This window comes from Mycteria americana, chromosome Z (genome assembly GCF_035582795.1).
Source record: "Mycteria americana isolate JAX WOST 10 ecotype Jacksonville Zoo and Gardens chromosome Z, USCA_MyAme_1.0, whole genome shotgun sequence".
Lineage (NCBI taxonomy): Eukaryota > Metazoa > Chordata > Aves > Ciconiiformes > Ciconiidae > Mycteria > Mycteria americana.
The window spans coordinates 57,919,306-57,934,960 of record NC_134396.1 but is presented as its reverse complement, the minus strand read 5'-3'; the positions used below and the strand labels follow the sequence as shown (position 1 = coordinate 57,934,960).

At 46.6% G+C, this 15,655-nt stretch overlaps 1 protein-coding gene across 1 annotated transcript; it reads left to right on the top strand.

Annotated features, from left to right (window-relative positions):
- Nucleotides 1-1,337: 1,337 nt before the first annotated feature.
- Nucleotides 1,338-5,219, top strand: TICAM2 (TIR domain containing adaptor molecule 2). Its single transcript, XM_075488628.1, is given in 5 exon segments — nt 1,338-1,385; nt 4,739-4,837; nt 4,840-4,988; nt 4,990-5,101; nt 5,103-5,219. Coding segments are annotated over 5 exon segments (525 nt in total).
- The last annotated feature ends 10,436 nt before the right edge of the window (nt 5,220-15,655 follow it).

Genomic DNA, 15,655 nt, shown 5'->3' with positions numbered 1-15,655 from the left:
AGCCCGCGGCCTCCTGCTCCCAGCGTGCGCCCAGCTGCCCCTCTCCCAGGCACCCCGTGGTGCTGCCCCTGCCCCTGCCCCTGCCCCTGCCCCTGCCCCTGCTGTGCGGAGGGAGCGGGTAGGACTCAGCACCCGCGTCCCCGCGGAGATGGGAGACTTGCTGCGGCGGGGGTCCCAGAGGAGCGACGTCAGGAGCAGGATCTCACTGGCGATGGCCCCGGTGTCCCTCCAGAGACATCTGCTCAGTGCCCAGGTCTCTGCTGTGTGAGTACCACGCGTTTGTGGTGTGGAGCAGGGCGGAGGTGGGATGTCACGCCTGGTGGCAGGGCGAGCCAGGGCGAGGGATGGGGTGGTTTGATCTCGGGGACTGCGGGTCCCACTGGCAAGAGCTTGGGCACTGCCAGTGCTGTGGCTGCTGCTCAGGAGGTCATGAGAGCAAGGCTCCTGTGTGCTCTCCCCCCCAAAAAGTTGTCAATGGGCAAAAGCTCTTTTGATTGAGAAGCTCCAAAGGACACAAAGGCTCAGGACGCAAAGCCAAGGCTTCTCAGGGGAAGGCTTTTCCCCAGTTCTAAGAGGTTTGTGGATTGGATGAGGTGGAGTAGGTCTGTGCGGGTTGTGGGAGAGGAGCTACAAGGCTTCTGCTCTTCTGAGCTGTGTGGAGAAACAACCCCCAGAAAGACCCCTTTAACTTCCAGACTTTCTTCTTTTCAGCTCAGAAGTGAAAGTCTCTCTGTGAACAGGGGGCTTTGCAGCCTCTTCTTGCTCGTTGCTTGTGCTACAGCCCACCCTCCTACATATCTCTAGGGAGAAGAGTCAGTTTTGGCTCTCTGAGCAATGTTATCCCCGTTACAGGTGGGGAAAAGAAGAGAAGCACCTTTCAAAGACAGCAAATGACACATTTCCTTGGTTTTTATTCTTAGTTTTATGTCAAACACATCTTTGAAATATTCTGGGGATATATTTATCACACTATGGGAATACAGGATGGCTTTACATAACTGCAACTTTCAAACACTCTCCTGAGAAACCTTAAAAGTTACGTACCAGCAATACTCTGTCTTCTTCACTTTTCAGAATTGTTCAGTGTAAAACATGCTACATATTTTTTCCTGGGGAATCAAACCAACAGGATCTGTTGACAAACCTCCTTGGTGGTGTTATTGTCAATGGCAGTCTCTCTTGGATTGTCTAGGAAGGATGTCCTGGGTGAAGCCAGTTGATGGGAGGATGCTGTTTGTGCTGCTTGGCCAAGGATATATGTGTCAACATGTTCCTGTTGACACAAAGAAGGACTTTGGAAGAGGTTCTTAAGGTTGAAGCCTCCACTATCCAGTAAGATGACGAGACATGGTTCCCCCATGGGAGGACCTCCATTACCTGAAAAGGTAATTTGTGTTTTCTTACACCTAGGTGAGCTATTGAACAAGACAGACACTGAAGGTCTGCATGTGAAAAAGCACTCCTCATTGAGGAATCAGATGGCTGCTTTTTGCAGCCTCCTAGAGTACGAATGCCTTTTGTGCATGGCCTGTGAGCACACAGGCTGATGGCAAGCTATGTGAGCATACACAGAGTTGATTGATAGTAAACTGCTACATGGGATGCATTTCTTTATCTGCAACCAGGATCCTGAATGACACAGACTCCCCTTCTTGAAGATAAAGCTGGAAGGAGACTTGTCCTGATGAGTGGAGCTCACATTTGCTACAAAGGATTACCATTATTCACAGAATCCACTTTTCTTTCAGCCTTTCTGACATTGCTAAAAAAAGATACAGACATGTATAGTAAGATGGAAATCTTTATAGAAGGCAATTGAGGCAATGCCTTGGAAGTCTGCTCAAATATTCTTCTAGGGGTTGAAAACCAAAAAATCACTCTTTTTCAGAAAATTGTTTTTATGAGGGAGGAAGGGCAAGGTAGTTCATAGGTGTATAAAATAATGCATAGGACAGGATGATGTTTGTCTGTGACAAACAGACTCTTCACCCAAATCAGTTCTCCCGCTCACACACATACTGAGTCAATGAACATTGTCTTAGAGAAGAGAGGAGATCTGACTTCTTACAAGCAATTCATTATTTTTCTAATGTGGAAAAAGATGCAAAATGTTGCATTTTTCTGTGGTACAAGACTCTTTCTTCCATCTTCTCTGAGTGAGTGTGGTTTGATGCTTTTCTCTTCTTGACAACCTTCATTCTGTTTTCTTTCCTGGAAGTTGGTCGTGCTGCCAAGAGAGGGCAGCAACCAAGCACAGAAACTGCACGCCTGGCCCTATATTAGGTCACACAGGAATTTAATTTAAGGGATCATTAGCACAGAAGCTCTGTGTCTTACGGTAATTACTGCTCAATGCACTTTAGCCCGCTGCCAATTCATTCTCTTTGCAAAAGCAACCCTCTGAAGTGTTTTCCTCTCTTTGTGTTTTCTTTCAGACAAAGGAAATAAGCCCAAACTTCTGCTGAATCATTTGGAAATAAGTTCTGTGCCATGGGAGCGTGGTCAGACAAACACCAGGGGCTGCTCTGGGGATGCTGTGTAGGAGGCATAGATCCCACACCTGCATTTCCACTGCTTTACAAGGGACTGAAAGCATGTGACAAACAAGTCCACAGCTGTTTTACACCTTTATTTCCATGTGTAAGACATTTTCATAGTTCATGCTGTCACATTCCTACTGCAGGCTGTGTTACCAATAATAGACTGCTCTGCTCTTTAATGGGCAGCATTTTATCTTAAATCTACCATTCCTGTAAGATCCAGAGCCACTTCCTTCATGTGTAAGGCTGCATGATCGGATCACCACATATCCTTAAAGATATGTATATTCCAATATTTATTGACTTGATCCAGGCTGAATCCACTTTAGAAACAAAAGTAACCTGGTTGGTTTTCATTTGGATAATTATTTTTACCTTAAAAAGACCTGCAGTGTTTTGGCCCCTGCCTCTGGAGGCAGTCGGTTCTCCTGCCCGTATTTTTGAGATTACAACATTAAAATGCAACATTGACAGAGGACTTTTGCTTAATGAGGAAAATGTCATGGCCTGATGGAAAATGGAGGTAGAGGGAGGCTCCGCGTGGGCTTTGTCTTACTGCGGGAGTGCTGTTGCTCTCTGGGGCTCTGCTCTTCCCATGTCAAACATGGATGCTGGCTCTTTACCCCATCACTGGAAAACACCTGAAGCTCTACTGATAAAATGAAATGAGCATTTAAAGGCAGAAGAAGAAGAAACCATCCCCAAGCACGCTGTGTGGAGCCGAACAGGGTTAGAAAGGTGGGAAGGCCCAAAGTGCTGGATGACTCCTGCCGCCTGTGCTATACTTAGACTTGAATGGACTAATGCTGGCTTAACCTTGTGCATAAAAAAAGGAAAAGCTGTGGGTCAGACTGAGACCTAGTTGTGGGAGACCTTGACGGGCTTCTCAGGGCAGGAGGAGTTGAGAGAGCACCAAGCCCACAGGGAAGGTGTTCAGCCGGTGTCAGAGCCGGCTTTGGCAGGGGAGAAACACCCGCAGTCCCACCGGTGATCCTGCCCATTTCTCCTCAGCCAGGAGGCTGCACAGCAAGCAGCATTTTAGGGGAAGGACATTAAAAGAGAGGATGGGAAGCACAGGGAACGGGAGCGGTGGAGTTACAACAAGCAGACACTTCTCTCTGTGCAGGTATCACTGCTCTTACCGTCCAAGCCTGATCCTGCCCTAGATGTCCTCTGTAACCTGGGCGAGGGCACTGACGCCCAGATTAATTTAAAGGCCAATTCAGTTGCCTAAATTCCCTGGAGGGTATGAGCCTTGGCTGCACTTTCAAACTACAGCTAAATCAGTCTGGCAGCTGCTGAAAGCGGCAGGACCCCTCCTGCCCCGCTCTCCCCTGGGGGCTTTGCTCGGGTCTGTGAGCGCCGTTAGCAGAATTAAAAACCCCAGCTCCTCCAATTTCTTTGCACAAAGGAGGATATGCTCCTGTAAGTTCAGCTCAAGCTGTGCAAATGACGATTAAAGAAATAAACAGGAATGAGACAGCGAAAGGCTGGCCATTGAGTTTTCTGCAGGTGCTGCGCCTTGTATCACCTCCCCAGAGCTGCCAGCATCGGCTTCATAGTGCTGCCGGCAGGCAGGCAGCCCCTGTGTATGACCTTCACTGATTTTGGCTGGGCTGAGAATGCAGATCACACAGGGGATGAATGAGCTTCCACCCTGCCATCCCTATGCCAACATCTTCAGCAAAGCACCTCCCTTTGCAGGATAGGAACCACAACAAGAGCTGGACCCCCCTGGATGGACTTCTCTGTTGGCAGCGGTTGGTGGGTCTCCATGGGAAGTGCCTGGCGAGTGCTCAGCATCGAGTTCGTCAGCAAAAAGGGCCGGGAACTATTGAACTTGAGTATCAGCTTTTCTCTCGGCATTTCTACCTTCTTTCACTAGCACGAGTAATAGCTTCCTCCAAACAAGTTTGTTATTTAAAAAAGGCAAGGAATTATTTTTTTATATTGTCCTAACGCTCAGTAGCTCTTGTGCTTTTTTCTTTCTCTTTTTTTTTTTTTTTTTAAGAATAGAGAAAACAGACATTAGTCACACCAACAAATCATTGTTCGATGTGTGTGTTTGTTGTAATGGGCAGTAATAACTCCAGACAAACCACTCTCAGCAGAGAGCAGCAAAAGGCTAACAGCTTGAGCACAGGTCTAAGAGACTCCAAGCCAATTAATGAACTGTGTGGCCTCTCTGCTGAAATCAGAGAGCCCACCAGCAGGGCTTCAGGAGTTTGCAGCAGTAATGAGACTACGAGGCTGTTTTCTGTAAGTTTGTGATTCTGCGTGCTGACAATGATGCCATCCAGATGAATCCATCCAGATCCAGAACCTCCTGAAGAATAGATTTTGTGTTAAATCTGGAATAATCTTTGCAGCGATACCTTGTAGTGAATGTGTCTTGGAAAATTTAAGTAATGCTGTGAATGGCTCAGCATGGACTATTATGCTACTGACAAAATTTTCTGAATGGATCTTGGTATGTGTTTCAGTCTTACACCTCCTTTGTCAATGCTCTTAACAGCATAAATTACAACTCTGTGATACCTGTGAGGCCACTGAATAACCCACTTACCCAGGAGAAGACTGGTTTTTGCGTTGCAGGCTGTTAACACACTGTAAGAGAATAGTCCTGGCTTTGCAAAACAAGTGGAGAAAAATTTCCAGGAGTCTACATACAGGCAATAGTGAGAGACACAGAGGGAGGAAAGGATGAAACAGAAACTAGAGCATTTGTCATGGTGAAAAACGGCAAAGACAGACCATGTTTAGAGTAAAGCAGAAGTTATATTCTTTGCTCTTGTTTTAGAAAGGAAGGGAAACTCTTCTTTTGACAAAAACTAATGGTAAAGTTAAGTACCGCTGAATGCATGCCATGTACAAAGGCATGCCTGGCACTGTGGCTACACAGTGTGCCTACACTGTGAGGTACAGAATGCTGCCAACCTGAAACCCTAGATATGTTTAGCTTTATCTTGTGATCTCTGCCAGATGTGCATTGTTTTCCATGAACAATGTACAGCTCTTTACATCTTGTAGTTGATACCGAAAAATGTCAATAAAAGAGGAATACTAGTCATCACAATGAAACCAATACGTCATGAAAGGCACTCTATGAAATATGCTGCTACTTTGAGAAATGGACATTTCAAAGACATTTTAATTTTGTTACATTTGGGATTTTTTTCTATATAGAAAATATTTTCTGATGTGCTTTGTTATTTCAAGAAACATTTTCTCAGCTCATTTTGACTAAACTTTGCTTGGCACATGCTTTAAGGGAAAAAATTAGACAATTATATTTGAGAGAATAGTGTGGGAGGCTGTGTTTGTCTTCAAGGCAAGTGTTCTGAGCTTAAGCTGGAAAAGGAGGAGAGCCACAGAAATGGCATTGTTTTCAATTACTTGCATTTTGTGCACTTCAGATATCCTAGTTTTTAAGTATGTTTGAACAGATTTAAGACAGATCTTCAATGTTGCTTTTTCCTCCTGTACTTGATAGGACTGCTAGCTGTGATTCAGTAAGCCAGCTTGCATTAGATTTCACTACAGTTTTGTGTTGCTGATGTGGAATGTAATTACTAAAAATAGCATTGGAAATCTTTGCTTTTTCCGGTGGAAATTAAATTAAACCTGATAATTTGTTATTTTCTGAATGACTGAAATCGGGCTGTTCCAAATGTAAGGACAGTCAGCTCTGAGCAAAACAATTTGTTCCTTGCTGAAGCGAAAAGGCAGCGAGAGGGGCTTTGGTGTCTGGATCAGCGTCAATGCCACGCTTGTGGGAGATAGCTGACATGACAGCTGCGCCATTGCTTGCATGCGGCGTGATTTTGGACACAATGCTTTGTGTTCTGCCTCTGTTCCCTGTTTTGCAAATGAGGAGAATAACAGCTATGTACGTCTGTCTCAAAAATTTAGGGCGAGAATCAGTTATGGACACACCACGTGCTTCATCCACGCACGGGCTGTACCCTTCTGCCACAGATTTGTGGAGCCGGAGGGCTGCTGGGTGTCCGCAGCCCTTGCAAAGTGCCCTTGGTGCAGCCGGTCACGGTGCCTGGCATGGCAGAAAGCCCTGAGCAGGGTAGGGGGTCTCTCAGTTAATCGGCCCCGGTGTCCCCGACGCTACGAGTGATGCCCATCGACCACAGGCAGCTGCCTGCAGGCAGAGGGGAGCTTCTGACTGCAGCGCTGGGGAACAGGTCACCATAAGCAGGGGGGACAGGCCTCTGCTCCCCTCTGCCCCCTTGCCACGGCAGGGTGGCCAGAGCTGCTCGAGCTCCTCGAGGAGACCCACAAGCACCGCAAGCGTGGGTGGAGGTTTTCGGAGGCTGTGGGAGGCTTTCGGAGTTCCTCTGCCAGTGCTGATTCATTTAAGTGCTGTCTACAGCATTTTTTACCTTTTTATTTTTCCCTCCAGTGTAAATGTACTTTTTCCTGTGATGTTTAAAATGGTAAACGTAAGACAACCTGTCTACAGCATACAGTCTATAAACCATACTAATGGGAGGATTATACAAAGAAGACAGAAGGAAAAGAGAATGGGAAGAAGTCTAAGAGAAACAGGAGGAGATGTGGTCTCTCCTGGGCTGTTACACAGCTAAGTGTTTCCAAAAAGGGAAACCAGTTCTCAGGCTTGGACCAAACCTCAGCAACCCAGAGACTCCTGTTCTTGAGCTACTGAGCTGCTGTGTTGTTGTTGCTAGTTATTTCTTCCACCTCTGTAAAACCGTTCCTTCTGGCTGCTCCCAGAAGACACCAGTTGCTTTGCTGGTGAGAAGCCCATACTTGCAGGTAATATCCTACTGTGCAGCTCTCAGGCAATGTTTGGGGGTTAAAGTCCACAGTTCATTTACACTTTAATATTGTTCTCTTTCAGTAGCTAGTTCAGAAAAAGTGTTCCCGCAGTGTGTTACTGTCTGCTTATACTGCTGCATACTGCCTGCAAGAACCATGTGGACAGCTATCATCTTGTACGCTAGGTGCCTACAAATAAAAATTGCCATCTCTTTGTCATGCAGAAAGGTGTGCCTCGTCACTACTGGTCACTGCCCGTCCTCCTGCCCGTCTTACCGGGATGCTTAGTGTGCTGCCCTGCCGGCTGACGACTGCCTGGCCATTAAGTGAGGATCTGGCGGGGAGTTGCAGACTCCAGCCAAAATAAACTCCTGTTACTTGTCTTGGGCTGCATTCGCTGCCGACTGCAGCTCTGCCGTACCTCTCCCGGGCAGCTGCCTTCATGCTACGTGCAGAGTTCCCCGAGTGCTGCAGTGGAATGCAGTACTTAAAAGGGTACAGGGGGATACTTTGGCAAAGGGAGGAAATTTGTATCCTGCGCTAAGAAAAGCCTAAGAAATGCATCTGTCATCCAGCTGTGACGTGCCCCTGCTCTCACACTCATGGATGTGAGTGCTGGAAAAGCAAGCTGGGTGACCCTACCCCATCTTTGGTATGGTAAAAGAAAAACAGTTCAGGAGTTATGAGCATACTGCTGGGTGAGCAATACTGCACTACAAACCAAATATATGGAATTATGTCTAAAGCTGAATTACTACTCTCCGGGAGAAGCCGCAGCACTGTTGCCATGACTATCACGTTTGCGAGGGAGACTGTCGCCTGCATCTTGGAGGACTCTGCAGCCAGCAGCCTCTGCGCTGTCTCCTCCCTCTGGAGGTCCCAAATGTCACCCTGACACCACCTCTCCCCTTGGTACTCTCTGTCCTGGCAGAAGATGGGGAGATGATGCTGGTCAGGGATGGGGAGAGACTTCGGAGATGCTGAGCATCGTGCTGGGCTTGGATGAAAGGCTCCTGGCTCTGGGTGGGGGTGGCTGCAATGGTTCCCTGGTTCAACAACAGTGTTTGAAGCAGGCGCCTTATTAATGATTGGAAATTGGATGTGCCTGAACAGACAGGGAAGGGGAGTGGTGAGACCGAGGGCTAGGACAGCAAGGCAGCTCTCTGGCATCGGTCTCAGACCTCTCTCCCCACAGTGGGTGAGGTGCTTGGAGACCTCTCCGTGCTTTGCCTCGTTCAGCTGTTAAATAAGAACAGCGATCCTTATGTCGCAGAAGACTACATATATTTTATTTACAAATTCTCGAGATAGAAAGCATTGCACAATGGGAAGTAGAGCTGACACACTTCATATGCCTAATGGTGTATTTGGCTTTCTCTGCAATAGGTTATTAGTGATTCTGAATTTTCTTTTGCTCTGCCTGAAGGCCTATAGAGACTTCTGCAAAACAAACTGACACTTATTAACTGGAATAAGCCATTTTCTGGGTTTTTCTCCTCTTAAAAGTACAATCCTATTGCAAAATTCCTGGCACTTGTCTCAGATGTTTCCCAATCAACTTGGCCTGTGGAAAATGTGAAGTCTTGTGGCTGCCACCTCACCCTGCGCTGCATTCATCCCTTAGAGAAAGGGCAGGGTAAAAGCAGCAGCTCTTCCTTCTCAGAAAACCATCAATATTGCATTTGGCATAACCACTAAAAGGGGAAAAAAAAACCCCAAAACCCAAAACTGAGATAAGGCAGCTTCTCCTCAGATTTCAGTGCTGGGGATGGTTTGCCTGCACTCTCTGGCTGACAGCCCGAGTTGGGGGGTACCCAAGGAAAGGACAGTGCCTGAGCACCTGAGATACTAGTGGCATAAATCCAAGAGATTTCTAAATCTTAAATAAGCGAAGGCAATCTGTGGAGAACAGTTTTAATAAACTCAGTACAGTTAGCATTAAAAACCAAGCAAACAGCTCGAATCTGCTGTAACTGAATTTTCTGAGGCATGCTTGTGAGTAGCCCTAGTAGTGTATTTTAGTAATCCAGCCTGCAGAAGAAAATGGAGTAGATGCTCATATGCTGCGGCAGTGGAACAGGCAGCCTACATAAGGAGGGAATTGGTTACATGGGTGTCTGTTGCAGACTTGCTCAGAAATGTGAAACCTCGCTGTTCAAGCCAAGTGCTGGAGAGCTTGTGGGGTTTCCTCAGGCAGGTTGGGCGTCTGGAAGGGAGGATGTGGGGCAATGCCCAGGGGATGGCTGTGGCTAACGGCAGCTCCGCAAGGAGAAGAGCCGCTACTGAAATGATACTGGTCTTTCTTATCAGAAAACCACCAGACAGACAGGCAGAGACACACCGGTGCAAGGGAACTGAGAAATTCCATAGCTGAGCCTTATGTCATTTAAAAAGAAAACCAAACCCAAACCTCTGCCTCCTGACCTAGAATTAAGCCAGGCCTGGAAGTAGGTTTCCTGTTAGTCCATGCCCTCTGTTTCTTCAGGGCCAAGCTAGAGTCAGCAATCAGGGGCAAATTAACGGAAGAGTCCCTAGTCATGATTTAATAGGAAACTACTCCCAGAGATCTTTTTGCTAAGAGGCCATGCACTTGCCTCTGACCAGCTGCTTATGGAAACGGTTAGAAGGCAGAAAATGAGAACAGAACTCTCCAAAGCACATACGCGTGTGACTGTGAGTACGCACACACACACCCACGTGGCCAGAAACCGCTGGGAACTGGGATTCTTTGCTACAGACAAAAATGTTTCTGGATATATATGGCAATGTAAAAGGTCACAGCTCGTCTGAACTGCTCTGTGCCTCTGCAGACTTCCAATGACAGTTTCAGCTGCAGATGACTAAAATGTAGGGACGCTTATAGCACTTACATTTGAAGCCAAGGACTGAAATACTACCGGCATGCTCCCAGCCACTCAGCAGCTTCTGCAGAAGCTGCAGCGCACGGCGTGTTGCAATCCAGACCGTTGCCTAGCACTTGTACTCTGTTTTGTTTGCTCTCTGCACTTGTGCTGGCTGGTGCTTACGGTAAGTGGAGTATTTCTGATTACCCCCCCCCCCCCCCCCCCCCTTCTACTGACATCTATTTGAGGAAAAGTAGCTTTATCACATAGATGTTTGCTTCCAACCATTTTGGACCCCTTGGAGCCTTTTGAGCTTTCCATCAGCCCAGAGTAGTCCCTGGCTGATCAGCTCCGTAGTTTTTCTCTGCAGTGAATTAGCGGAGGGGTCTGTACAATTGCCTGGGAGTTAAATATGCATATTCCCAAGTATCATGACTAGCCTAGTAGGTTTCGTTGTAGGTGAAATGTCTGTTCTATACTTGGAAAGCAGAGGATGTTATGTATTTTTTATTCCACCCACTCTGGAAATCTTGTGAATTCAATAGCTAAAATTCTGTATATCTTTACCAACACTGTCGGGCCCGCCCTTTCCTTGGCCTGGGAGCAAAGAAAGGGAAATAACAGGGGGATAATACATATACGGTAAAAAAAGGCAGCAAAGAGGCTGTAAGCAGCCTATTCTGGAAGTTTCACATCTATAATATACCAGAATGGGTATAGCCTGTGGGACAGGAGAGGCTTCTGGTGTCACAAGGGCACAACCTGACGTTTAACAGAGCAAAGGATTAGTCAAGCCAATCAATTGTAAGCAAAGTCACGGCGCCTGCCCAACACCTCTCTGGTAGAGGATCACACCACGGCAGAGCACGGTTCGACGCCAGCGTGGCTAGCAACATAAACATGACTGTCTCTACCTAATAATGGCACAGTTAAAGTATAGGGAGCTAATTTTTAATGGTAAGCTAATTTTTTATGCATTTGTTATCTACAGCTTAGCCAACTGCTGACTTAAAACAACTCTACTGATGAGTCTGAGATTATTTTGTAAGTTGCAAGTGTTGCTTTGGCAGACAATTTTGCTCTGGCAGTTGCTTTTGTTACATTTAAATTCTGCCATGGTAAATTTACAAGTTTTACTGCTCAAGATCTGTTAAGCAGCTTAGGGCAGCCTCTCCCAAAATGCCAGGCTATTGTTACTGAAAAGGCAATGTATGGTTGTGCAGTGGCTAGCAGGAATGTCTTTCGATGTATGAATTCAGATGTGCAGGTCTTTTACAATACATGCTAGGGATTGCCAGGAGAGGAAGAAAATCGGGTTTGTCTTCTTGGAGGGAAATTCAGCTTTCATAAGCTTGGCAAATACTGACCTAAAAGCTAGGTGCACATCTGCCACTGATTTTAATGATAGAAATGAATTTCTGAAAATTGCAACCTCTGTCAATGTACTTTCAACCTCTTGAATTAGCACCTGAGGCAGTGGAGAGAGAGGAAAGGAAATTTTTCAGCTTGCACATCAAATACCAGAATAGTGAGGAAAGATGTAGGTTAATTAGACTGTTTAAAACCCCTGAACTCTCTTTATGAGGATATTTGTAAAATTGCCTTATTTGTACCTTTTAGAAATACCCAAGTCATGTGGAATAGCACCTGTCTCCTGTAGTATATTTCCATTACTAAACCACTGTGTGTATTTTAGGGAAGTTAATCTAGAAACTATTTCCATTATACACACATACATACATACGTACGTACAAATGTATAATTTAATAGCCTATAAAATTAGTATGATTTGTGCAAGTTTTTTACAAATTGTAAACAAACTGATTATCGTTTTCTTCTTATTTCCCTGTTTTCATAGTACAACTAGAGAAAATTAGTGAGCCAAATATTGTTATGGATACTGGGGGTAAAACCCTGTCTCAGCTGACTTCACTGGAAACAAAACGTCATCCTTACACTCCAGGGTGAATAGGCAGAGATGCTTATTTCCTCTTGAGAAATGAGGTACTTCCCAGGACCAGACTTCTCTGTCTTGGTCTGTGTCCACAGGCAGGCTGCAGACGGTTTCTGCTGTCAGCTGTAGGTTAAGTGCCAAAGGACAAGGAAAGCTCACAGCTTGCAGGAGTTCAGCAAACCTGCCAAAACTTTTCACTTCCTGCAGTCTCACATCTCCAGCCAGCTCATAACCTCTCTTACAATTTTAACACCAATCTGCACCAAGTTTCTCTGCTTATGCAACAACTAATGAATTCAGTTCCCAGAGTTTTGTTGACAGGACAATACAAGCAAGAGTTGCCAGTTAAAGAAGAAGAAACTTCATCATCTGGCTTGCCCACAGTGGACTTGCATATGAACGGTTGGGGTTTTAGACCAAAGGGTGAACATCTGGATCACTAATGTCATCCAAAGTGAGCAATCACGTTTTGGGCGACTTAGCCTAAATATGCAACTACCTCATGCGTGCAATCTCCCCAACCCCAGTGTGTGTCCAAGGCCTGCGGTGCTTGCTGTCCTGAGGGAGAGAGGGATGTTTTGCGATGCAGCGCACACAGACATTGCTCGGGCTCAGGCAGGGTGAGGAGGTGCTGCTGGTGCCTCGAGCCCTTGCCCCAGCCCTGGGGCGCAGGTTTGCATCCCCTGGACGGCTCACATGGTGCAGGAGTCTCCCACTGCCGCAGACGGTGTTCAGCCCCTGGGCACAGATGTTTCCAGGGTGGGTGTCTCTGTCAGCCCTCGTGAAGCTCTTCTGCCTCGTATGAAAATGCATAAATATTCATGGGTAAGAGCAAGTGACAGCGACTGCATGTAGCATCACAGCCAGCATCAGTGCCACCACTGGGGTTGCCAGAAGTGTGGGCAAGCACCGGCAGCCAGGAAGGAGCTTTACTAAGGCAGGTTTGGCAGCAGATAACAGGAGTTTGCCATCACTACCTCCTTGCCTGGTGGTCAGGGTGCCTCAGGGAAGACCTAGGATTCAGGCTGTGCTTCAACGGGTATTTCAGTTTATTGAATAATTTGGCCTCAGGTCACATGCTGGCATTTGCCTACAGATGCCTCAGGCATCTCTCTGCTCAGCTCGTTGTCTGCTCCGGGTCCCCTTCCTGGGAGCCTTTGTGATCCTATACCCTATATTCCCTTCCTGACCTAACTCTCAGCCAGCTCTGCGTAGGGGACTGAGTCCCAGTTTAGGTAAGACATGAGCTACATACACCACACAGAGCAGCTGGAGTGCATGTCCACCTTGCAAAATGCAACACATAGTTTTCTGAGTTAGCTCAGGGCCTAACAGAAGTATAGTCATGCTGGGAATACCACCTGGTGCATGATGAAAAGCTGGAGAAAAACATTGAGGAAATCACCGTGTCAATGTAGATATATTGCTTCTGGGGCCAAAGCTAACAACTGAGATGTGGCTGAGGTTTCTCTTTGCTGTATTGCTGTATATAGCCTGCCGCAAGGAGAAACCAAGCTCAGCACCATCCTCTTCTGTCCTTTGGGACACAGGGAAAAAGAACTGAAGGGATGAAACTAAATAATACAGCACTTTACAACCAGATCTCTTGCTGAAAACAGAATTTGGCTCCCAAAATGTTATCAATGGCAGTCCTGAAAACCCTTCCGCTGGTTCAGACCAAGCACTCCATCAGGCGTTGTCTGGTGCCTGTGAGTTTTCCCTTATGGTATTAACCATTTGTGCACAAAATGAACACCTCTTCTTCAATCTGGAACTAAGGCTGTGGATTCAACAGTAAAACACTGGTCTGTGAGACACAGGAGCGTGACCCAGGCACCGAGGGGAGGACCGCTCCACGCCAAACCGTAGGTGTCTGCAAGGTGGTAGCGCATTAGCCCCTCGTGTATGGGACAAATCTCTTCTGCTGTCTCCTGTGAATAGCTGTGGGGACAAGAATACCCTGAGGTGAGAACTAAGTCATCACAACACATGTTATTATTCCACTTAACACAGTTCTCCATTCGCAGCTTTCAAAAACAGAGTATATTTGGGGGGAATAAAACTGCAAAACAGAGTATATTTGGGGGGAATAAAACATCAAGGCTGACTGGTCTTTTCAATGGTATGGGCTGTGTTTGGGGGCACCACCAAAAATCCCAGTCTGACAACAACACCCCTCTTCCCCTTGGGCATGGGGCTGTTATTCCTACATCCAGCACAGGGCCACAAGGAAGGGGGAATTGTCCAGATGAAATTGTCCCTGGCACCATGTCCCCACGCTAGCAACCAGATTGACTGGCTATGAATGATTGAAGTTGAAACCTTAAAGAAGGAATCGGTATCTCTTGTTTTTCACAATGCTTCAGGTACACTGGGTCAAAATATTTGCTTTTTACCTCTGGGAAGCAGGGCTTAGGTCCATTCTGGGAGACAGAAAATAACGGCAGTGGGGAAGCGCTGGCTGGTGCCGTACCCGGACCCATGGCCGTCGGTGCTGCTCCAGAGCCCAATACTGCCAAGCAAGTGCCACCTCCGCGGGGCAGCGTGGAAGTGTGAAATGTGCAACAGCAGTCAGGATGCACCTGCATTGTCAGACCTCCTTAAGTCCACTCATGTCCTGAGAACGGCCTTTATAAAATATAAATATGATTAAATAATTGTTGAAGACGTATGTGTATCGAGGTATGAAAGAGAAGGATGGCAGCAGGGCGCTTGGAGAAGTATAAATCCTGTCAAATTTACTTTAATAATTTATTTCTCTGCTTAATGCATAGATGGCTACACCTAGTGACTCTAAGGTAGATGTCTGAAATATCAATGCAGATCTATTATTTGCCACAGGAGACAGAGATTTTTATTTAAAGAAGCCCAGTGGTCCGACAGTCTGTGTGCCTCACAGCTGCGTGCCAGGGTTCATCTTCTGCCATGGTCCAGGCAGGAACTCTCTGCAGAAGCTGTTCCCATTCCCCTCTGGCCTGCCTGCCCAATTTTCCTCCCGAGCACCCTGTCCTGGGACCTTGGCCTAACTCAGAGCCGGGAGAGAGTGGGAACATGCCCATGTTTGACATCTGTAGAAGCACTGCTGCATCCGCTACTTTACAAGCGACCAGGAAGCTCTCTAGTTTGCAGGCCCTTCAGTGCTGACTGCGCTGCATGCCACCTGCCCTGAAAACGCCAGGGACTGAAGGGGAAAGGTCTGTCAGGTTATCATCTCCATGTTCCCTCCAGCACAGAACTGTTCCCTGCAGTACCTTATTTATATGATTTGCACAGCCCAGTCACAGATGACTCTATCCATGAGCTCCCACAACTTCTAGATGATTTTTCTGGCTTGACAGAGCCACCCTACCAGGATATTATTTTTGATGCTAAGCATGCACTTTCCTCCCTTCATTTTCTTCCCTATTGCTGTTGACTAAAGCTTGTAAAACTCTTCAAATAATTCCTCTATTCCACTCACATCTCTTGAAAAAGTTCTCTATTCTTCTTACCCCTACTTACTTCTAATTTAGCATTTACACACAGCT